Below are 23690 nucleotides of genomic sequence, written 5' to 3'. Positions count from 1 at the left end.
CTGCCTTGTGAGGCTTTCCCTGGGAATAGCCCTCTGGGAGCCGGCCGTCTGAACGGAGCTCCCCAAAGCACTCTCTCATGTCACTGACACAGCATTCACTCCAAACACAGCGGCGCTGTTAATGGTGTGCACCCGTGCTCACTGGCTGGCTGGCTCACAGGCTGAGGTTCACTGGGGTGTCCGTGGAGTTGGGGAGAGGGCCTGATATCTCTGGAGTCGGATCAGTTTTTGCCAAATACTATTAAAATTCAAATGACATACCGGGTAGGTAATTTCTTTGACCTGTTCTCGGGTGTCCCTGAAAGCAAACTGTACTAACAACCCCACGGCAGCAGGGAGCTCTCCTTCGATGTTGAGCTTGGATCCGGGTCTGCTCGCGTGGGCCGACTGGAACAACTGACGAGGGGTCTGGCCGTAGGTTTTTATCATGGTTTCTAGGGCCCGCCTCTGAACAGGGTCTTCAACTGCAGACACATCCATTCCGAAATACGTCTGAAGAGTAAAAGGGAACGAGAGGTGGTATATACAGAGTGAGATTGGCAACGACACCAATGGGGAAACAACTTGTTTTATTCTCTAGGTAGTAGCTTACTCTTCACTATTTCAATGGAAATGGCTTTTAATTGTGTTTGATCAGTTAGTAATTATTAATGGTCTTGATGAGATAAGAAGAGAAGTAATCAGTGTTCCTGAATGAGTGAATGAAAATTACGTATCTGGATTGATGGGTGCTAACTGTGTATGTTTATAAAATTGATTTTTAATTTAAGATCAAAGAATGTAAGACTTCATTTATATGCACAGCAGAGGATATCATCAACAAAATGAAAAGGCAGCCTACTGAATAGGAGCAAATATTTGCAAATCATATCTCTAATAAGGGATTGATATCCAAAATATACAAAGAACTCCTACAACTAAACAGCAAAAAACAAAACGAAGAACAACCTGATTTAAAAATGGGCAGAAAATCTGAATAGATATTTTTCCAAAGAAGACATCCAGATGGCCAACAGACACATGAAAAGGTGCTCAACGTCACTCATCGTCAGGAAAATGCAAATCAAAACCACAATGATATATCACCTCACACCTGTCGCTAGTATGAAACAGATAGAAAACAAGTGTGGGTGAGGATGTGCAGAAAAGGGACCCTTGTGTATTGCTGATGGGAATGTAAATTGGTGTAGCTATTATGGAAAACAGTATGGAGGTTCCTCAAAAAATTAAAAATAGAAGTACCATGTGATCTAGAAATTCCACTTCTGGGTATTTACCCGAAGAAAACAAAAACACTAATTTGAAGAGCTAGCTGCACCCCCATGTTCACTGCGGCATTATTTATAACAGCCAAGCCATGGAAACAAGCTGTGTCCATTGATGGATAAGTGGATGAAGAAAATGTGATACACACACACACACACACACACACACACACACACACACAGGAATATTATTCAGCCATACAAAAGAATGAAATCTTGTGACAACATGGATAGACCTTGAGGGCATTATGCTAAGTGAAATAAGCCAGAGAAAGCCAAATACATAGGATACCGATTATATGTGAAATCTAAACAAGCAAATGAACAAGCAAAAAACAAAAAAACTGAGCTCATAGATACACAGAACTGATCGGTGGTTGTCAGAGGTGAAGGGGAGGAGGTGGGGGTGAAATGAGTTAAGGTGGTCAAAAGACACAGACTTCTAATTATGAAATAAATAAGTCCTGGGGATGTCATGCACGGCACGGTGACTATAGTCAATAATGCTGTGTTGCATATCTGAAAGCTACTAAGAGAGTAAATCTTAAAAGTCTTCATCACAAGAAAAAAAATTCTGTAACTATGCGTGGCGATGGTTGTTCATGAGACTGTGGTGCTCATTCCACAATATATATAAATATCGAATCATTATGTTGTACATCAGAAACTAAGATAATGTTACATGTCAGTTATGCCCCAATTAAAAAAAAAAAGAAAACTAAATGAGGTTTTTCTTTGGACTTGTCTCTCAGTGAGGACTCATGAAAATATAACCAGGATGTTCAATTAAGCTGATCCAAAATAACAGCTTCTATAGGCAGATTAGCAAGTGGACGTATTTTTTCTGTAACCACCTGTCAGATATTGGTCAGAAAACTAGAGTCAAGAGGTCAGCCAAAATCACTTCAGGGAGACAACGTAACTTTCAGCTTATGGCAACACAGGGGCAGAATAAAAGCGGAGGACCCCGCCCTGCCCCAATTTTCTCAATTTGTAGAAATGAGGACTAGAAGTTCAAAGCCATTTGTATCAGCCTGAAATTATGTGATATCCAATACTCTTTTGTTCTTCGACATTAATATGCTCAAAGAAAGGTCTTGATTCCTCTTCTCCTAAGACACAATGGATGGTTTCACAGGATGGTTTTCTGTTGCTAACTCATGTAGGGGCCAAGGGCAGGCTGCCCCAAGATGGGCTGCTTTGGCATACTGATTATTTTAAATAAAAGTTACTTGAGAGACCGGCTGTGCAAGGAGACCCAGACCCTCCTCTGTCCCCCTGAGAGCTTCCTCCAGTAGCAGGGAGTAAAGAGACATCCTTATCACCAGAGATGGGAAATTTAGAGTGGAGAAGGTTGCATAAACAACTCTTGTTACTTTTTACTAACCTACTACCCCAGCCCAAATTCTGTTTAGAAATCCTTACTAACTGAAGCTCCCAAAGTTAGGTTTTCTTCGTTTTGTCAGTCCCTCACAGATTTATTGTCCCTTTGTCTGAAAAGTGTAAAAACTGCCTGCCTGGGTCTTAATTTCATTTTTGAGCGTCTCTGTGCACATAAGTAAACTTTGGATTTTTTTTTTTTTCCTGTTAAGCTGTCTCATGTATATTTAGTTCCTACTCCAGCAGGAAGCACCTTGAAGGGTGGAGAAAGAATTATTCATTCCCTTTACTCACATATGCCATTTTGGAGATGTCTATGGATCTCAGCTATTGAGGCATATTTTCTCTTAGTAAGGAGCCTGGATTTTTGAGGTCTATATGCCTCCTGTTTTCCTGGATTGAAGAATCAGGACTTTGAACACTAGTATCATTGAAACCCAAGCAAAGTCTTTTTGATTTCCGTCCTGTAAGTTCAAGAGCAACACATCTATGCCTTATGCATCCTCGGAGAGGATCAATTTAATCCTGATTTCCTGTCCCTGTGTTTGCTTTGGAGGTTTTCACACACACTGAAACTGACTAGAAGTTGGCGGAGAGAAGGCTGTGATGAGCCTCCATGTCCCTTCGGCCTCCCTGGGCCATCTTGGTGAGGCTGTCAGTGGAGGCCAGAGCACCGCTCGCTCTCCTCTGCAGGGGGCAGAAGACCGGACGAGAAACAACGCCAAAGTATCCCATTTTGACTAAAACATGGTAGAGAGGGTGGTGTCCTCCATGCTGTCACCCTTTTTAGGACATGAAGTGGAGAGAAAGGGGGGTTCGGGCAATAATCAGACTGGAAGTGGGGTAAAAATTCAGGATTTGTCACAGTCCTGATTCTTTCTTCCTCAGTGTTGGGGAAAAAAAGACTGTGTATAATGTTAAATTATGGAAAAAAATCATTCGTTAAAGTGATATTGAGGAAAAGGCAAAAGTGAAGTTAAGTACGATGTTGGCAGGTAGTTCAAGTGTGGTGAAAATTCCAGGCTCTTTACTGTAAAGAATGCTACACTTTTCTCCTTCCTGCTGTTGTCTCCGAGAGTCAGATGGGGAGCAACATGCATGTCCTTCTTAGCGGTCAGTAGTTGGGTACAGACCTGTCATGTTTTGTGCAGACCCACGTGTACAGTGTAGCTTTTAGCATTTCATCATGCATAGCCAACTTCATTACATATCTAGACATAACGTTTCTATAAATGCCAAAATAAAATTTCGAAGATTCTTCAGAAACTAAATAATCTTCAACACTCACCACCACTGCCACCACAAGGGATTAAATACCTGTTATAAGTGCCTATCTAAGCATGGTCATTCTTTTTATTATTATTATTTTTAATGTTTATGAGAGAGAGAGAGAGAGGGAGACAGACAGACAGACAGACAGAATCTGAAGCAGGCTCTAGGCTCTCAGCTGTCAGCACAGAGCCTGACGTGGGGCTCGAATTCACTAACTGTGAGATCACGACCTGAGCTGAAGTTGGACGCTTAACTGACTGAGCCACCCAGGGGCCTCTCAGGATTATTATTTCTAATAGCAAAATAGATACTAATTAAATATCTAACAATAGGGGATGGTTAAATAAATTATTGTTATATGGCCATCCTATGGAACAGTGGTATAATATAAATGGAATGATATATATGTATAAAAAAAGTCTGGAAGGTGGTTTTGATATTTATCTCTGGATAGCGCTATCAAAGTTGATTTTTAAACATCTTCCTTTTGCAGTCTGTATTTTACACATTTTTCTAACGAGGCACAAATATTGTTTCTGTATTAAGGAAAAATGATGCCATTTCAAAAGAGAATGCACATGTAGGATAGTGTGCAGGAAAGAGTTAACGTGGCAGGCCTGAGCTGCTCTCCTTGCAAAGACCCCCTGTAAGGCTGGCCCTTGGCTGCTAAAAGGGAACACAGGTTTCAGGAGAGTTCCTGCCGTTTCCTAACTCATAGGAGGGGCTCACTGTGCCTCAACTGTTTGCACAAACGATGTGCTTATACTGAACACCTGCCTTCCTTCTGGGAGTCTGGGATTTCAGTACGTGTGAGAGAGAGTACTTACATGACCAGCCCTCAATATAAACACTGGGCTCTGAGTCGCTAATGAGCTTCCCCGGCAGACAACAGCACACGTGTTGCTGGAGGAGGTCAGTGTGTTCTTCGTGATCTTCTGGGAGAAGACTCTTGGGAACCTGTGCCTGGTCTTCTCCAGCTTTGCCCTATACATCTTTTCCTTTTGCTGATTTTGTTTTGTATCTATCACTGTAATAATTGTTAGTATGACCATACGCTGAGTCTTTAAGTCCTCATTTAACCTGGGGATGGTCGGTCCTGAGGAACCCGCAATAGATAGATAGTGTCTTTTTTTTTTTCTTAGTTATTTTTAAAGAGGCGAAATATAAAACCTCAAAAGTGTAGTGCTATTGCTAATTCTCTTTGACTTTAAAGAAACAGCCTAAAAGCTAACCCTTCATTCAGGTTCTGCCTTACATAAATGCATATTTTTAAAAAAGCCACTTACAGCAGGATGAAAAACATTGATGGCTTGAACGGAAGCCTTCCCTTTTTGCTTATACCCGAATACCAAGTCAATCCATTGACAGATGTTCTGGGACACGTAGTCAGACTCTAGAGCCTGTCGATGAATGAGGATAAAAAGACGGGGATCGTTACGTGCCCAAGGAGGGAGGTTGACGTGATTAACCCGTTCACCGTTCTGACGCACACCAAAATCAAAACCTAGAAGAGAAGATTAATATTAATGCTTATCTCCCTAAAGCATGCTTCGTTTGTCCTGAGCAGGGTCTTAAGAGTTTCCAGAAACAGACATTACGTCCTATCACCAGGATAAGCAGAGGCAAAGAGAATAGTAACATCATTGTTCATTTACTTACTTACCTACTGATAGAGCCACGTGGGTGAATGCTATCCTAATTAAATTTCAGATTTCCAACTTTATCCTTCTACCACTTTATATCATATTGAAAAAAACAGCAGAAAATCACTGCCCACTAATTTCAATATTCCACTTATCAAAACTTCTAATGTATTACGTGCTTAAATATCTATTCAATTATAAACTTGATTAAAATCAAATTGAGGCTTTGTATAAGCACTTCTTAAGTATTGATGTTAACATCATAGTAAATTTAAGACTTTATTTAGTAAATATTAGCATTCTGTCATTTAAAAAAAATGCAACTCATACAAAGTATGCACATTCCTAAATGAACTGTCTATTAACTTTATGGTAAGACTAGAGGTCTGTCCAGATATGATTTCTACTAAGCATTCCTATGGACACCAAAATTATGCCTACACACTGGATAAGAGCGTTCTTCTATGATGTAGATAAGCTGTTTTCTAATTGTTTGGAAGGGTAAACAAAAATCTTAGAAGTCTTTATTTTAAAAAACTGTCCTGAAAGAAATGTTAAAAAAATGTTTTTGTGCTACATTTTTTTTTTAATTTTTTTTCCAACGTTTTTATTTATTTTTGGGACAGAGAGAGACAGAGCATGAACGGGGGAGGGGCAGAGAGAGAGGGAGACACAGAATTGGAAACAGGCTCCAGGCTCTGAGCCGTCAGCCCAGAGCCTGACGCGGGGCTCAAACTCACGGACCGCGAGATCGTGACCTGGCTGAAGTCGGACGCTTAACCGACTGCGCCACCCAGGCGCCCCTGTGCTACATTTTATGGACGGAAAATGTGGACACCATAACAGAATAAAAATGGAAAAGGATCTCTTCAAAGCTGATTATGCTCCATATAAAATTAAGCTGCTGTCTGCCTCCTTCTAGATCTTGTGAAACCAGATAGAAGGATAGTCGCTAAGTTTGGAAGTATTTTGAAATGATCTGGTGTGCAATATAAACCAAGGGCTTATATAAATTGACATGGAGTGCGGGTGGGAGCCCTCTCCAAAAGCTCAGCTCATCCTATAGACAGCTGCAGTGATTTAAGACAACTGGCCAAGAAACTGCAGAATCTGTGTGAGCAGCTTCGGGAGAAGCAGCAGGGATTTACCGATTTCACAGCAGTGAAAGAGGCACCCGAGGGCTGAGCTGGGGAGGGGCTGAGCAGCAGGGGGTCTGCATAAACCCAAATCATTCCCAACTGTCAAATGCTCTGGGGACACATCACACGGAGCGGATGACTGAAAGTACGATGAAAGGCTGATGGGAGTGCTGATAGGAAATGACATGACGTACATTACAGCAAATTATATTTTCCAAAAATAGCTATACCAGCACTTGCTGTGTTGCATGCTTTTCCCGGATCTCGCTACTCCCCCATCAAGTGGCACAGTCTGAGCCCCTTCCCTCCGAATGTGGGCGGGCACTTGTGACTGCAGTAGGAGCGCCACTACGTGACCACCAATTCGAGGTTGGAAGAGGCCGTGAAGCTCCCGCTCGTCTCTCTTGGGACACTCGCCTTTGGAACCCTGAGTTGCCAGGTAGAATGTCCAAGCCCACCATGCTGTGAGGAAGCCCAAACTAGTCCACGTGGAGAGACCACATGGAAAGGCATGGGGATTACATAAAGAGAGATGTCCTCCAGCCCCCAGCTGTTCTGATCCCCTGGCTGGTCCAGCTCCAGTTAATCTGAAGGCAGACACCCAGCCAAAACCACTAAAAGCACTGGGCTGAGCTGTTCCTGAATTTCTGACCTCCAAAACCTGTAATGATGATAAAATTATTGTTGTTTTGAGGCACTAGGTGTTGGGGTTATTTGTTATGGGGCCATAGATAACTGACACATACACAGACAGAGGAAACAAGCACGGATTTAAGGGAGTCCCAAGCTGCAGGTGCTGACCATTCTTGGAGGCTTCTCATCTGGGCAACATTATGAAACGTGCTCCAGATAACTAGCAGCGTGGGTTTATTAATGATTCTCCAAACAGCTCCAGAGAGGCTAGTTAGTATAGAATAAAATTCCCAAGTAATTTTCCTAACATGAACTTCTCTAAAGCTATGACCATCAATTTCATATATTCCTAAGGGTCACACAAAAATATGGAATTAAGTAATGCACGAAAATGACCCACCAACATCTCTTAAATGGTTACCTGATCTTCTATTAAAAAACAGGTATGGTTGGGCAAGATTGTTGGGTCCCTGGCATCACAGAAAATTTGATTTTATCCTCTACTATCCCTTTTTGGTATTAGATGATTTTGGTTAGGGTGTTTTATTTCTAACTTGGTCACTCCTCATAAAATGGTTGAGATTTTAGGCAACTTACACTGTGCTTTCAATAAATTCATAACTTTAAAAAAACATTTTTTTATGTTTTTATTTTTGAGAGAGCGAGAGAGAGACAGAGCACGAGCAGGGAGGAGGCAGAGAGAGAGGGAGACACAGAGTCTCAAGCAGGCTCCAGGCTCTGAGCTGTCGGCACAGAGACCGATGTGGAGCTCGAACTCTCGGACGGTGAAATCATGGCCTGAGCCGAGGTTGGATGCTCAACCAACTGAACCACCCAGATGCCCCAATAAACTCATAACTTTAAAAAATAATGAGCATATTTCGGACCTTTGCAGTCCGAAAAAAGAATAAAGCAATTTCTATAACAAAATAAAAATACACGTTTACAAATACCCTTAACAGTTAAAAGTTACCCATTTTCCACACATATTTAGTCCTTTAAAATACTTAAAATTTTTGAGCTCACTTGGAAATAAAATCATATACTTGATAAATAAAAGTCTTTCTCTTATTTGGGGATTCAAATTGTAGGACTTTAAAAAGCAATTTTTATTTTTAGAAAATTATAAAATAGGCACAGAAATATAAATTAGAAATGATTTACATACCTTCACGGTTGACTAAGAATTCTGGAAGATAAAAAAACTCTGGGATAAGTTCTTTGACATCAGTCATGGACTCAAAAGATGAGAGGCGCCAAGTTGTATTTGTCGAATGAAAAGTTCTGTCTGGAATGTCAAAACTTTGATCTGCAAAGAAATACAAGTGATGCAGTTAAGACACAAAGACCTTTTTCCATTTGAAGCTTGTTACAATTAATTTACTTCTGCTACTTCAAAAAGATGAAAGTGATGGTCGTTTTGTTTTTCCACAGTTTAAAAGAGGTTATTCATGTTCTTGAAAGTAAATATTTCTATACATGAGACCATATTATTTTAAATCTGTATTATGTTTTCTTAGTACATATAACTGGATGAATTTATATCACTTATTTGTTTAACTGATTATTATCTGTCTACCCAAGCAGAATTAAAGTCCCATAACAGCAGGGGCCTGGGGTATCACCCACAACTAGCGCATACTAGGTGCCTGAAAATGATTTAATTATTGAATGAATGAATAAACAAGGAAAATTAAAGTTCAAGTAGGTAAAATAGTTTTTTCCCCATCAGAAAGCAAAATTATTCCTCTACCTTTAATCATGAGGACTACTTCTTTTTTTTTAATTTTTAAAAATTTATTTATTATTATTTTTTTAATGTTTAATTATTTTTGAGACAGAGAGAGAGAGAGAGAGACAGACAGACAGACAGACAGACAGAATGGGAGTAGGGGAGAGGCAGAGAGGGGGAGACACAGAATCTGAGGCAGGCTCCAGGCTCCTGAGCTGTCAGCACAGAACCTGACACGGGGCTCGAACTCAACTACTGTGAGATCATGACATGAGCTGAAGTCGGACACTCAACTGACTGAGCCACCCGGGTGCCCCTGGACTACTGTATTACTTTTCTTCTTTTTTTTTTTTTGGAGGGCGGCATTGCTTTTTAGTAATGTTCCAGCTCTAAGCTAAAGAATGAAGTACAGTTTCCTATAAATCCAAATGAACCTAAGCACAGTCACTCCTTTGTTAAGCTTTCCTGGTTCAGACTACTAACAGTCAAGAACTGAGTTTGATTTTGCCTCTTTTCTGTCAACAGTTGTCAGACTTTGTAGCCACAGGGCAGGCCTAGAACATTAAATGACAGCCAAAGGCCAGCCCCTGAAAACACCGGCTGTGTAGTGCTTCTTAGGAACCATGTTGTACCATCTAAAATGTCCTTGAAGTTGCTGAAATTCTGAACAGATCTTTTCATGCAGAGAAGGTCACAGACTGATCTCAGCATCAAGCAGGCACAATTTTAAGAAGATATGTGGAATTTCTTCCCCAAGTCTGAGCTGCCCTGCCCTGCAACATTTCCTACTACTCTTATTACTTTCTCATCTATTCTGTTGTCAGTTGGCTTAGGAGAAAAAAGAAGCAATCTAAATGGAATCTAGAAAAATTAAAGGCAATCCCGTAAGGCTGCGGTGGAGTCACAGGATCCAGATGAGACACAGCATCTAGACGGAACCGTGGGACAAGAGGAGCACACTGAGGGTTCTGTTCAGATGTTCACTTTCTCTGCTGTTTCTTAACTTAAAGCAACACTACAAATCCCTATAATCTAGAATGTGCACGTACTAACCTAGTGGTTCTTATCCTAGCACTTCTGTCCCCAGGGGACTTTTAGCAATGTCTAGAGACATTTTTGGTTCTCACAACTGGCTGGGAGAGTGCCACTGGCATCAAGGGTGTAGAGGCCAGGAACGGTACAAAATATCCTGTAACACAGGGCAGCCCTCACAACAAAGAATTATGCAGCTCAGAATGACTACAGTACCACGGTGAAAAACCCTGGACTAAACCAAGAGTCTAGAAATAAATTCAAATGCCAACATAAATCATTTGAAGCTAAAGAGATGAAATTTATTGGGACTGCAGTAGCCTGTCCTTTCCCCAATCATCCTTAAATACAATGAGGAAAACTTAGATAATAGCAGTGTATCTTTAAGAATCAAGAAATTTTAGTTGATTGGGTGTTTACATTAATAGATTCTTGGGCTACATGAAAAAAAATGGAGGGAAGTAATAGTTCTATTACACACCTCAGTGGTCCCAAACTACATCAGAAACATTCTTTTTTGTTCTGACTGCCGCGTTTTAATAATGGGATTCACAAATCAGAACATGTCCAGAAGGATTATCAGAATAGTAACAGGTTTGGAAACTAGAGCAAAAAAGATGGTTTACACATTAGTTTTTAAAACTCTTCCGTAAGTACAGAAAGTAAGCAAGTCTTATTTATTTTTTGTATTCCTTGCAGCAGCTGGGATAAGACCCTGCATACAGGAGGCTCTCAGCCTGATGTCAAATTAACTAAGGGTAATTAGCCTCGAGATAAACAGGACTGAAAGGGAGAGAGGGGACGGGGTAATAATCTTCAAATATTTGAACAGCTGTCGTGTGGAACATTTGTTCTGTGTCCTTACACAGGGAGAAACATAGGAAAGCCCCTTCTATAGGCCAGGTAGAGACAATACAAAAATGCATTCCTCCAAGAGGTTGCATATGAATAAAAATATCTAAAGAAGTTCAAGAAGGGTTGAGTAAGTGAGCAGATGACGATTCCACAAAGGATTGTGGGTGCCATGAGGAACTACAGAGCTCATACCATAGTTCCCATTAGAAACCGAGAGGAGAGTATGTCCCTATTTGCACACAAGTCAGTAAATGCGTCTCTAAGTGATCTTCCGGCCTGCAGGCTGCCACTTAAAACACCGAGGTAGATTATTAACTAGAAAGTTACTAAGGTGAAGGTGGCGGTGTGGCTCTCCTCTTAACTGGTTACTTGCAAGAAACTACAGTAACATATTCCCCCAATGTGATAACTTATGTGACCTGAAATAACTATTAAATTGAACATCTTTAAAAAGTGAATTTCATACCCTTGGACAGGGTAGATTTTATGGTATATGAATCATATCCTAATTTTTAGAAAATGAATGGCATTTTTATAAGCTTGGACATGTCTAATTTTCAGCTAAAATTTGACACATTAGCAAGAGAATTTGGCCTACTACAAATTTTTGGAAGAGAATTTTACTGAAGGAATAAATAGAATTCTTTTTCCTGTGGTTTTATTAGTCTCAATACATTCTCAGCAAGTATGTCAGTTTTTTTTTTTTCCTAATGACCCAACAAGATATTTTAGGTAGTTATAAGATGATCCTTACCTTAAAAATAAGACAGAAACAGAGAGGATGGGGAGGGTGGGTGGGGGATGGGCTAGATGGGTGATGGGCACTAAGGAGGGCACTTGTTGGGATGAGCGCCAAGTGCTACATGTAAGTGATGAATCACTAAATTCTACTCCTGAAACCAATACCACACTGTATGTTAACTACCGTGAATGTAAAGTAAAAAAATGCGTTACAAAAATCCTTACCTTGGTAGGCTAAAAACATTTTCGTGAACGGAGGCATCCTGACCAGGAAGTGGAGCACCGTGCCACTATTGGAGTAGTGGGAGCCGTAGTGGTAGGGCTGCACGGGAGGCATGGGGTCGTCCTCCCTGGCTCCTTTGCGGTACTCCTCCTCCAGGTACTGAAGGAAACGGGGAACCAAGAGAGCGTTGGTGGCAAAGCGCTCCAGGAAACGCCGGAAAAGCCTCACTGGTTTTCTTTTCCATCCTCTGCTAGCACCCCTTTGACACCATTCTCCATGGCTGCCCTCCCACCTGTGTTCGGACCGTGTCCCCCTCGGTGCCCTGCTGAGAGGCCTGGCCACTCGAGAAGCAGATCTCAGTCGCACCTTCACTCTCATTCTGTCACAGGAAACTCACCTGTTCTGCACCCTGCCTCCCAACTAATGTCTCAGTTGACCAAGCTGTCAATAAATGAGACCAACTACTGTCACTAGAAACTCTGCATTTTAATGGATGAATTTCAAGCCATAATGCTATGTTCTTTAGAGAAATTCTCCAGCAGTGGAAAAGCAACGGCAATGGAAAAGCCGTATCACATTATTGAAATTCGTAGGCACTGATGTTTAACATTTTATGGCTGTCCTGCAATGTAGTTACACTGAGATAATAAAGAATACAGTGATTTTTCACTACTCCTATCTTCCCATCATGAAGTAGGAAGCTCAACCAAATATTTAATATCTGTCACTATTCTCATCTCCCATAGCTTCTGTCTGGCTCTGATAACAAGTCAGGCGATAGTGAAATTTGGAGTCACTTCTCCTGGATTCCATAGCACCGCCCCCTTTTCAACGGCTGGAGAATCAAGGAGTGGCAGTTATAAGATGCCTGGAGAGATCTTTCTGGAAATGTGACATAAAACAATGTGAATATTAGAAAACTGGTCCAGCTCCTCCTACCTTGATGCTGCTTAAGACAGCAGCCTGTTGGCTAATAGGTTTTTAAAAGGGTTTCCAGCAGAATTCCATTAATGTTAATTTTACAGAACTAGATAATTTATACTCTTTGAAAAATTTTTACATTTATTTTGAGAGAGAGCACGAGCAGGGGAGGGGCAGAGAGGGAGAGAGAGAATCCCAAGCGGGCTCCATGCTGCCAGCACAGAGCCTGATGCAGGGCTCGATCCCATGAACAGTGAGATCAGGACCTGAGCTGCAATCAAGAGTCAGACATTTAGCTGACTGAGCTACCCAGGTGCCCTGATAATTTATACTTTTAAACCTTTAAAGTCTGGTAAATTTCTGCTAATAAACCAATGCATGATTTGCTGAATGTGAATAATAAGGAATTATGGTACATTATAAATACACTGATACTATTATATAAATAAAACTAGGGAATACAAATAGTAGGCACCTGAAAATCTCTGTGATTAAAATTTTTTTAAAATGTTTATTTTTGAGAGAGAGAGCACACGTGCGTGAGTGGGGGAGGGGCAGAGAGCAAGGGAGACACAGAATCAGAAGCAGGCTCCAGGCTCTAAGCTGTCAGCACAGAGCCCGATGCGGGGCTTGAACCCACGAACTGTGAGATCATGACCTGAGCTGAAGTCGGACGCTTAACCTACTGAGCCATCCGGGCGCCCCTCTCTGATTTTCTTTTAAAAGGAATGTATTTAACGTTTAAAATCATATAATGATTTCCAGTTGTCTGCCAATCAAAGCACTTTAAGAAAGGGAAAACAGAAAAATCAATACTATAAATTTAAAATTAGGTAAAACACCAGTCTATAGAATAAAAGTTGAGTTTTCATTTACCAAAATATGAGGAAAAAAAAAACTAAACCTACCTTGTATGTGTCCACATAACGATCTTCTTTTTCTTTATATTGCACAGCTATAGGCTTAGAGAGATTTCTACAAATGAAGAGACGATAGAAAAACATGAAATGTTTTGATACTGGCAAGACTGAGCTGCCTACACATCCATATCCCGTAAGTAAATCAGTGACCAGCAAATACTGGGCTCTTAATTTAGTGCTCACACATATTGCTTTGCAACTAACAGCCATCTTTGAAAATCATGATTTAGTCAGTTGATTTAATCATGATTTAAGAGGTAGAGGGGGCGCCTGGGTGGCGCAGTCGGTTAAGCGTCCGACTTCAGCCAGGTCACGATCTCGCGGTCCGTGGGTTCGAGCCCCGCGTCAGGCTCTGGGCTGATGGCTCGGAGCCTGGAGCCTGTTTCCGACTCTGTGTCTCCCTCTCTCTCTGCCCCTCCCCCATTCATGCTCTGTCTGTCTCTGTCCCAAAAATAAATAAAAAAAAAAAGTTAAAAAAAAAAAAAGAGGTAGAATTTTTCTAAACAGATCCATACCAATATTAGGAATTCTTAAATTTTTCTCTTTTTTTTTTAATTTTTTTATTTTTTTTTTAATTTTTTTTTTCAACATTTTTATTTATTTTGGGACAGAGAGAGACAGAGCATGAACGGGGGAGGGGCAGAGAGAGAGGGAGACACAGAGTCGGAAACAGGCTCCAGGCTCTGAGCCATCAGCCCAGAGCCTGACGCGGGGCTCGAACTCACGGACTGCGAGATCGTGACCTGGCTGAAGTCAGACGCTTAACCGACTGCGCCACCCAGGCGCCCCTTAAATTTTTCTTTTAATATTTATTTATTTTTGAGAGAGAGACAGAGACAGAATGCAAGTGGGTTAGGGGCAGAGAGAGAGGGAGACACAGAATCCGAAGCAGGCTCCAGGCTCTGAGCTGTCAGCACAGAGCCCATCACGGGGCTTGAACTCAGGAGCTGTGAGATCATGATCTGAGCCGAAGTTGGACGCTCAACCGACTGAGCCACCCAGGCGCCCCAGGAATTCTTGACTTATGAATAATCTAGACAAGACAAGAAGGGCTGTCCCTCCTCCTCTCCCCACTTCCTCTACTTCCTTCCGAATCACAGCTGATGCTGCCCAGAGCAGCAGATTCCTGCCAAGCCCTGAAGTTCCTGTGCCCGTTTTCCAGACCTACACCTATTAGGCAGTGAAGACAAAAGGGCAGTTTGGACGGGAAATATGATCATGAGGAGATGTTTTATGATTATTAGACTAGTTACTGAAAATTGAAGAAATGACACTTAAAAAATTTTTTTAAATTTTATTTTAAGTAGGCTCCATGCCCAATGTGGGGCTTGAACTCATGACCCCAAGATTAAGAGTCACATGCTCTACTGAGCCAGTCAGGCACCCCAAAATGACACATGTGTAAAATGATCGAGTGGAGATTTGGAGTGTGAGTAGTGAAGTAAGTGTTTTGCTATCTAATTCATAGCTAGGGGCCGACACGAAGTTTCACAGCGTAGAGCATGTCTGCACGCGTGTAGGTGTGTCTGTGCTGGTGTTCACGCAGCATCAGGGAGGCGAGAGAACTCTACGATGAATCCTCACTCTAACAAGCCACACAGTCAAGTAGCATCCCTGGGCGGCATTTGAAAGAGCAAGAGGAAAACATCCAACGAAGAGTGGCCTCGCTGGCCAAGGAGCCATCTGGTCTGGCAGCGGGTGCAGCCACCTGGAGTTTCAACATCTGGCTCCCTAACGAGATCAACATCAGGATGTGCCCAAGTTTCAGTAAGTCAAACCAGGTCTGCTTAGCTTAATATATCTAGTGGGGGGGGGGGTAATTATTTCCCAGGGATATTGAAATTTGTGATACTAAACACTAACTTTATTTTTGAGAACTTTCTCATCCTAAAAAAAATTGTTAAAACAGTTTTATAGAATTGATGCAGACTCACATCGCAAAATAGGAGAAATCATGTTTAAGATCCAGGCATGCAGTTTTTTTCTAAGTAGTGTAAATAGGTTTTTTTGAACACATGTAACACTTATTGTTGTGGCTGAAAAATGAGAAATTACTGATGAGCAGAGTAACCCCAAAATCGGCTATAAAACTACTACTCACAGGTAAAGCATTTTGGTATATACCTTTCCAGGAGTTTTCTGGGTTATCTGCACATGTATACTCATATTTAGAATAAAAATAACACTTTTCCCCACCTGTATCATATATTTCTAAAATACCATTTTTAATGGCAGCAACATGAAACAGTTTACTCAAACCTAGTGTGGGGCATTTAAGTTGTTTCTAAATTCTGGCTACTTAAAAAAAATGATGTAAGGACTATCCACATGGATAAATGCATGCAGGGCCAGGCATCACCAGCAACAAACTGCACAGAGTTCTTGCCCTCGTGAAACTTACTCCCAGTGGGAACCTTTCTGGTAAAGTACACGTTCTTAAGTATTCCTAAGAAAAAAGCCCCAGAAGTTAAATTGATAAAACAGAGTATGCACACTTGAAGAGTTCTTTGCTACACACTCAAACTGCCTTCCAGAAAGATTGAATCTATTTATACCAGCAGTGTATAAAATGTCTACGTGTCCGTCAGGAATGTACAAAAATGTCTGGAAGATAAGTAACAGGCCACTCGCAGTTGCTTAAACTGACAAAGACATAAAACTGAATCTTATTTCTGGAAAACTATCTGAAGTAGGCCTACTTTTCAATAGTTATGATTAAAATACTCTAATATACCAAGTATAATTTGGAGTCAATTTCTCTTTAAATTACATACAAGAATTTTTTTTTTAAACTAAATATTTCCTTATCAACAAAGACTATTTGGTTACTCTAAAATGTAGACCATTCATAAAAGGCAGGATAAATGCTTAATTCTTTTGCTTTACTTATTTGAAAAATTTTTTTTTGAAGTTTATTTCCTTAGTAATCTCTACCTGCAACGTGAGGCTCGAACTCATGACCCCGAGATCAAGAGTCACATGCTCCTCTGACTAAGCCAGCCAGGTGCTCCTTAATTCTTTTGCTTCGTTTGACAAATTTCAAAAGTAAGGAATTGGTGCCCATAACTAGGTCCAATGGTGACCAGCAAACTTGTCTGGGGGGGGGGGGGCCTTTAAAAAAGTATCATTATTAACTTAAGTGTTCTTTTTACTTAAATGTGTTTTAATTGATTGTAGTCATTATTCTTTCCGATGCTCAGATTGTGCTATCTTTGGCAGTGAGATCCACTTATGGTTGGCTCCTGATTCCTTTACTTCTATTGACTGTGGTAAAAAACACGCAATGCAAAATTTACAATCCTAACATTCCCCAAGTATGCAGCTCAATAGCGTTGATCATATTTACATTGTTGTTTAACAGATGTCTAAAACTTTTTCATCTTGCAAACCTCTATACCCACTGAGCAACTCCCCCCCTCCCCATCCGCTGTTCATCCCTGACCCCAGCAACCACCATTCCACTATCTGCTTCTCAGTCTGTTGACCTTAGGCAACTCACATAAGTGGAATCACTCAGTATTTGTCACTTAGCACAATGTCCCCAAGGCTTATCCATGTTGTAGCAGGTGACACTCTCTCCTTTTTTTTTTTTTTTTTTTTTTAATTTTTTTTTTTCAACATTTATTTATTTTTGGGACAGAGAGAGACAGAGCATGAACGGGAGAAGGGCAGAGAGAGAGGGAGACACAGAATTGGAAACAGGTTCCAGGCTCTGAGCCATCAGCCCAGAGCCCGACTCGGGGCTTGAACTCACGGACCACGAGATCGTGACCTGGCTGAAGTCGGACACTTAACCGACTGTGCCACCCAGGCGCCCCCACTCTCTCCTTCTTAAGGCAAAACAGCATTCCACTGCACGTATATACCGCATTTCCCCCAGCCAGCCAGCCAGCCAGCCAGCCAGCCATCCAACCATCCATCCATCCATCCATCCATCCATCCATCCATCCATCCATCCACAGACAGACACTTGGGTTGCCTCCCCTACATGATTGTGGTGAATTATGTTGCAATGAACTTGGGTATGCAAATATGGCCCCCAAATCCTTCTGACAAGACTGCATTAGTTTCCTTGCTTTCTGACACAACAAATATCCCACACTCATCTTATATGTCTTCTTTTAAAAAATGTGGAGGAAATGAGAGAATAGGAAATCACCATTTTGTAACCCCTAGTGAAATAAATGACTCCAGAAATAATCAGCAATGACAGAAACAAGTTCAGTGGAAGCCTGAACCTCTGGATCAATCTGAGCATCACTCCAGTGGGATATCATATGTCTCCTGATACAGGGCAATGTGAAGTTCACACCATCACCTATAAAAGATTCTTGCCAAAAAAAGTTGAACCTTAATCTAAGCAAGCCTTTAGCGCTAACTTCCAGTCTCTAGGAAATACAGAGGCTAAAGAAGAAGCTAAATACTAACGCGGGAAAGGGGGATATCCTACAAGATAAAAGACCTGTTTTGTTTTGTTTTTTTTCAACAAATCAATGTTAGGAAAAAAGAGAAAAACATACAAAAAAACAAAGGCTTATTCTAGACATATGTCTTTAGAGGCAGAGCAACGAAAGGTGTTTTTGAGCCTGATATAAACAAATCAACTATAAAAAGACGTGTTTAATATACTGGGGGACATAGGAAAATGAACTGGGTATTGGATGACGTCATGAAATGATAGTAAATTTTCTTAGATATGGTAATGGCACTGTAACGTAGCAAGTAACAGAACATTCTCTTTTTTCTTAAGGAGATGTGTACTGAAGAACACAGGAGTAACATGACAAGATGTCTGTGATTTGTCTTAAAAAGGGAAAAAAAAGATGATACAAGTTTGGCAAAAATCTTCGTAACTGTCGAGTTGTGATGGACAGATGGAGCTCATTGTATATTCATTCTATATTGGTGCATGGTTGAAAATTCCAGTAGGACTTCAATGAAACAAAGATAGCATATAAACAAAGGTAAAGGTGATGATGTGTTTAGTTACCTGTAGACTGAGGGATCACTGAGGTCAAGGGTCTCACTAACATAGTCAGCAAGTATAAACGGGAACACTGGATACTGCATGAGATCGTTGAAGGATCGGCCGGCATGTTTGTTTAAGTGAGTCAAATATTCAAAATTCGTAATTTGTCCAGTATACCATAAATTTGTCAGAGCGTTGATGTTGCCATATTCCAGGAGATTAGGGAGGTTATTTGTTAGTATACTGTGGTACACGTCATCACGAACCTGCAAAGGAAGGGGAAAACAAGCCAGGTTTTGTTTTAGGCTATTGAACCTTTTCTCCAAAGATTATGCACGTTACTAATCCCAAGTCCACAAAGAAAGTACTCGTTGCCCAATTAACACCAACTGCCGGGGGAACTGAGATTCATCTCTGGATCTTCCCCCAAAGGCTGGGCTCCTAACCATTATGTTTTGCTGCCGAAGAAATTAGTTAATAAGAAGGTAAGAAAAAGTCTGTATAGAAAAATCACTCATATGCAGATCCTAAAAAAAAAAAATCAATAAACGATGAAGAAGAACCCTAGTGAAATAAATGACTAAATAAATGCAACATGATATCATAGAAAGGGCACGGTCTTCTTTTTCCTTTTTTAATGTTTATTTATTTTTGAAAGGGGGGCTGAGAGAGAGGGTCAGAGAGAGGGAGACACAGAATCCAAAGCAGGCTCCGGGTTCTGAGCCGGCTCAGAGCACAGAGCCTGATGCGGGGCAAACCCACAAACTATGAGACCATGACCTGGGCTGAAGTCAGACGCTTACCCAACTGAGCCACCCAGGTGCCCCAAAGAGCATGGTCTTCTTAATTAGACAGACGTGGCCCGATTCCTAGCCTAAAACCTTTGTGCTACAGTTACCACATCTATAATATGGGAATGATAATATTTATTTCATGAGAATGAAATAAAACATCCTATGTGAAACAAGATATTTGATGTTCACTACTGATTGAAAACTAATAAACTTTTTTCTTTTTTTTCGAAATTCACAAAACTTGTCACAGAAAAAGGTAATCTGATTTTTTTCTAAGGCAATTAAATGATGATTGGTAATACATGGAAAAAAACACAGACAATCCAGGCCTTTACTTAAAACAAATTTGAAATATCCATCTTAAATGTGTATATGCTTCAGGCATAGGAATGAGAGCCACAGATGTGGCTAACCAGAGACAGGACCGAAAGTTAACGAGGAGAACGAGAAAATGTAGCTACGGTCTGGGACAGGCAAGACTGCAGCGTGTTGAAGAATCTACACCTCGAATCTCTTTCACAACAATGTGAATGTACTGAGCACTTCAAATGGTTAACATTTGAAATGTTAAATACATTTGAAATTGTAAAATAAAATGGTTAACATTTTATTTTACATATTTTTTTATCACAATTAAAAAAAAAAGAAAAAAAGAATAGGCTCAAGGGAAGACAAACAAAACCCCAAAACCTGTGGTTTAAATCTGAAGGCTGCCAACTTCTAAAGCTAAGGTTGATAGAAGGGAATTTAGGACAGATTGCAAACCAAACTCTGCAAGAAAAGGGAAGCATTCATTCATACGGCAAATATTTATCAAGCACCTACATACCAGTGTGTTCAAGCTGCTGCAGTCACAACACTTAACAAAGCACTTACATTTTTTTGGAGACAATGCTGGGTGTTATTAAGTCCAACAGAGAAAAACAGAGCAAAGAAAAGGAGACTTGGGGGTAAGAGTGACAGAGGGGTTGCTATTTTATTAACAGAGCAGTCAGAGAAGGTCTCTTTGATAAGGAGACATTTGATCATGGAGCCTGAAAAAGCAAGCAACTGAATCATGTGGATTTCAAAAAGGAAAAACATTCCAGGGACCAGTAAGTGCAAAGGCCCTGAGGCATCAGTGTGCCTGGTCAAGGTAAATAAAGTTATTGTGGATAGAATAATAGAAAAGGTGAGTTAGATAACAAGATACCAGATTACTCAGCGCCTCATTCAGCTATTACAAGGACCTTGGCATTAACCAAGTGGCACAGGAAGTGATCGGAGGGTTTTGACAGGAGGATGGCATGAGCCCCCATACCTTAGCCATTGTGCTGAGAATAGCTTGAAAGAAGGGGGAGTGTGGAAGCAGGGAGGACAGTTAGAGTCCACGGTAATGATTTAGGCAAAAGATGATGGTGGCTCAGACCAGGATGGTAGGCAGCTGTGTTAAGTGGTCAGATTCTGGATGGATTTTGAGGGAAGAGTCAGCAGGACTGATAGAGTAGGTACGGGGCATGAAAGAATGAGAGGAGTCTAGGATAATCCAAAAAGTTTGGGCCTGGGCAATCAGAAAGATTAGAGTTGTCATCTATTGAAATGAGGAAAACTGCAGAGAGATTTTGGGGCACGGAGATTAGAAGTTCGGTTTTGTATACGTTTAATTTGGGTGTGTTCAGGGTGGTATGGCCGCAGACTGTATATGTTAAATTTGAGATGCCAGTTTGACCTCTAGACGGAGATACCAAGTACAGAGCATTCCTGGGAGATGTTTGGGTAGTGATACAAATTTGAAAGTTGTTACAATACAGGTAGGATTTAAAGTCACAAGAGCGGATGGGAAGAGGTCCGTGGCACGAGCCCTGAGACCCTCGGAGAAGCATCAGCAAAGAAGACTGAGAAGGAATGGCCTTGAGCCAGAAGAAGAGCTGAGGGAAAGTCATGGCCCAGAAACCTAGTGGGGAGGGTTATTTTTTTTAAGAGAGAGAAAACAACCATCGGTGTGAAATGCTTGGTCAAGCTCTGTGCTGACAGCTGGGAGCCGGGAGCCTGCCTTGGATTCTGGGTCTCCTTCTCTCTGCCCTTCCCCCCGTTTGTGCGTGCGCGCTCTCTCTCTCTCTCTCTCAAAAATAAATATTGAAATAGAAATTTTTAAAAAATGCTGCTGATAGATCAAGTAAAATGCGGACTAAGAAATATGACCGTAGGGTATAGTGACATGGAGGTCACTAGTAACCCCGACCAGAGAAGTTATAGGCGAGGTAGTGAGAAGAAAATGTGACTGGAGCATTTCAAAAGAGAACTCGAAGCAACGAGTCCACACAACTTTTTCCAAAAGCTTTTCTAAGTGGCAGCTGAAAGGATGTGGGGGTTCAGAAAGGGTTTGGAAACAACAGAACCTACTCTCAAGTTTAAATTACTCTTCTCATGGGGCGCCTGGGTGGCGCAGTCGGTTGAGCGTCCGACTTCAGCCAGGTCACGATCTCGCGGTCCGTGAGTTCGAGCCCCGTGTCGGGCTCTGGGCTGATGGCTCGGAGCCTGGAGCCTGTTTCTGATTCTGTGTCTCCCTCTCTCTCTGCCCCTCCCCCGTTCATGCTCTGTCTCTCTCTGTCCCCAAAATAAATAAACGTTGAAAAAAAAAAAAAGATTTTAAATTACTCTTCTCAGGTCATTACGCGTTCATTTACTTTTTACAGATAGTCACTTTGGAGCATCCGAATTTAATACAGTTTTGAAGAACAAAAATAATTCTAATATGGCCAAGGGATCGCTGTCATTGGGACTAAGAAATAAGGCAATTTTTATTTGCTGTTAGAAACAGGGAATCAAAGTTTAAATAGATTAAACCTTCATAAAATCAGTATGAGTCCAGTTACACCGGTCCCATGATAATTTCAAAACTATGTATATCTGTTCACAAAGCTGAATTTACCTTGGTGTTATCAAATGCTAACAGGAGTGTCCTGCCATTTGTTAAAAAGATTTCTACGGCATTGTCTCTCAACTGCCACCAACGCTTGTGAACTTCTTTAATTTCTTCATATGTCCAGGAAAATGATGCTGGTTCCAACTCTCCCTGAAGGCTCTGAGACAAAGGAAAGAAATGAAACTGTTTGCTTTACATGAAATATAAATGATCACTGCAATTTTAGATTTTTAAAAATCTGAAAATGAAAATGTCTTCCTTTTGTGGCAAGACGGCAGATAAGATTCCCTGAGCCACCCCCGACCCCTCCCTCCCCAACCACGAAACACTTCAGAATACTGGATAAACGTTAAGGAATTAAAGAAATATGGGCTTTATTTTGTAGGGCAGTTTTAGGTTTGCAGAAAACTGAGCAGAGAGTGTAGAGAGCCCCCATGTATTCCTGGCCCAAGCTCAGAATTTCCCTGTGATTAACATCTCCCATTAGTGTGATTAGCCTGGTGCCTTTGTAATAACTGTAGAGCCAATACTGAATACATTATTCTTAACTGAAGTCCACAGTCTGCATTAGGGTTCAGTCTTGGTGTTATGGTCCCATGGGTTTTGACTAATGTTTACTGAAATGCGTCCACCCTTACAGGATCCTACAGAGTTCCCTTGTGCCCCACCTACTCACCCGCCCCTCCCCCTCAGGCTCCTGGCAGTCACTGATCTTTTTACCATCTCATAGCTTTCCCTTCGCAGAATGTCATGTGGTTAGAATCACACAACATGTAATCTTTTCAGACAGACTTCTTTTAAAGCTGTGAGCTGGCGGGACGTAAGGGAAAGTGAAATCCCCAGGAGCCAAAAATAACAAGAAATTTGAAAAACAGCAGTGAGGTAGAAGGGATACTGGGGTAGGCTGGCTGTGCGTCCACATGCACACGCACATATGCACACACCCCAGCTTTAGAAACTTAGTGACTTAGGTTAATATCCACTTGAAGAAAGCAGATGAGGCCTTGGAGTTCTCTGGATCAGAGTATGGAAGTGAACGTACTTCAGAAATCTAAAACCATTAAGGGACATTTTCCTGATGACAGACAAACACATGTGTCCATCAGTAAAGAGGAACAAGCAGGAGCCTGTCTCTTCTGGCCCGGGGACTGGGTGAAGAATAGAAAACAAGCCTCTCCCTGAAAATTCACATGTGGGTCTGCCCTCCCTCACATGGGTCTGGGTTAAAAATGAGCTTAAGGGCATGGCCTGGGAGCTCCTCAGCGA

At 41.3% G+C, this 23690-nt stretch overlaps 1 protein-coding gene across 11 annotated transcripts in view; it reads right to left on the bottom strand.

The window, feature by feature from the left end:
* LYST (lysosomal trafficking regulator) overlaps positions 1-23690 on the bottom strand; it is a 200313-nt gene that overhangs the window by 29077 nt on the left and 147546 nt on the right. For all 11 annotated transcript variants that reach the window (XM_045039833.1, XM_045039839.1, XM_045039831.1 and 8 more), the window contains 7 exon segments: positions 22431-22583; positions 18747-18991; positions 13745-13811; positions 11918-12074; positions 8501-8641; positions 5204-5421; positions 262-492 (listed from right to left, as the gene is read on the bottom strand). In XM_045039833.1, coding sequence (XP_044895768.1) covers positions 262-492; positions 5204-5421; positions 8501-8641; positions 11918-12074; positions 13745-13811; positions 18747-18991; positions 22431-22583 — 1212 coding nt within the window.

The sequence above is a fragment of the Felis catus genome, chromosome D2 (genome assembly GCF_018350175.1).
Source record: "Felis catus isolate Fca126 chromosome D2, F.catus_Fca126_mat1.0, whole genome shotgun sequence".
In the NCBI taxonomy this organism is placed as follows: Eukaryota; Metazoa; Chordata; class Mammalia; order Carnivora; family Felidae; genus Felis; species Felis catus.
Note: the sequence above shows the minus strand (reverse complement) of the source record. Positions and strands in the feature narration are given on the sequence as shown.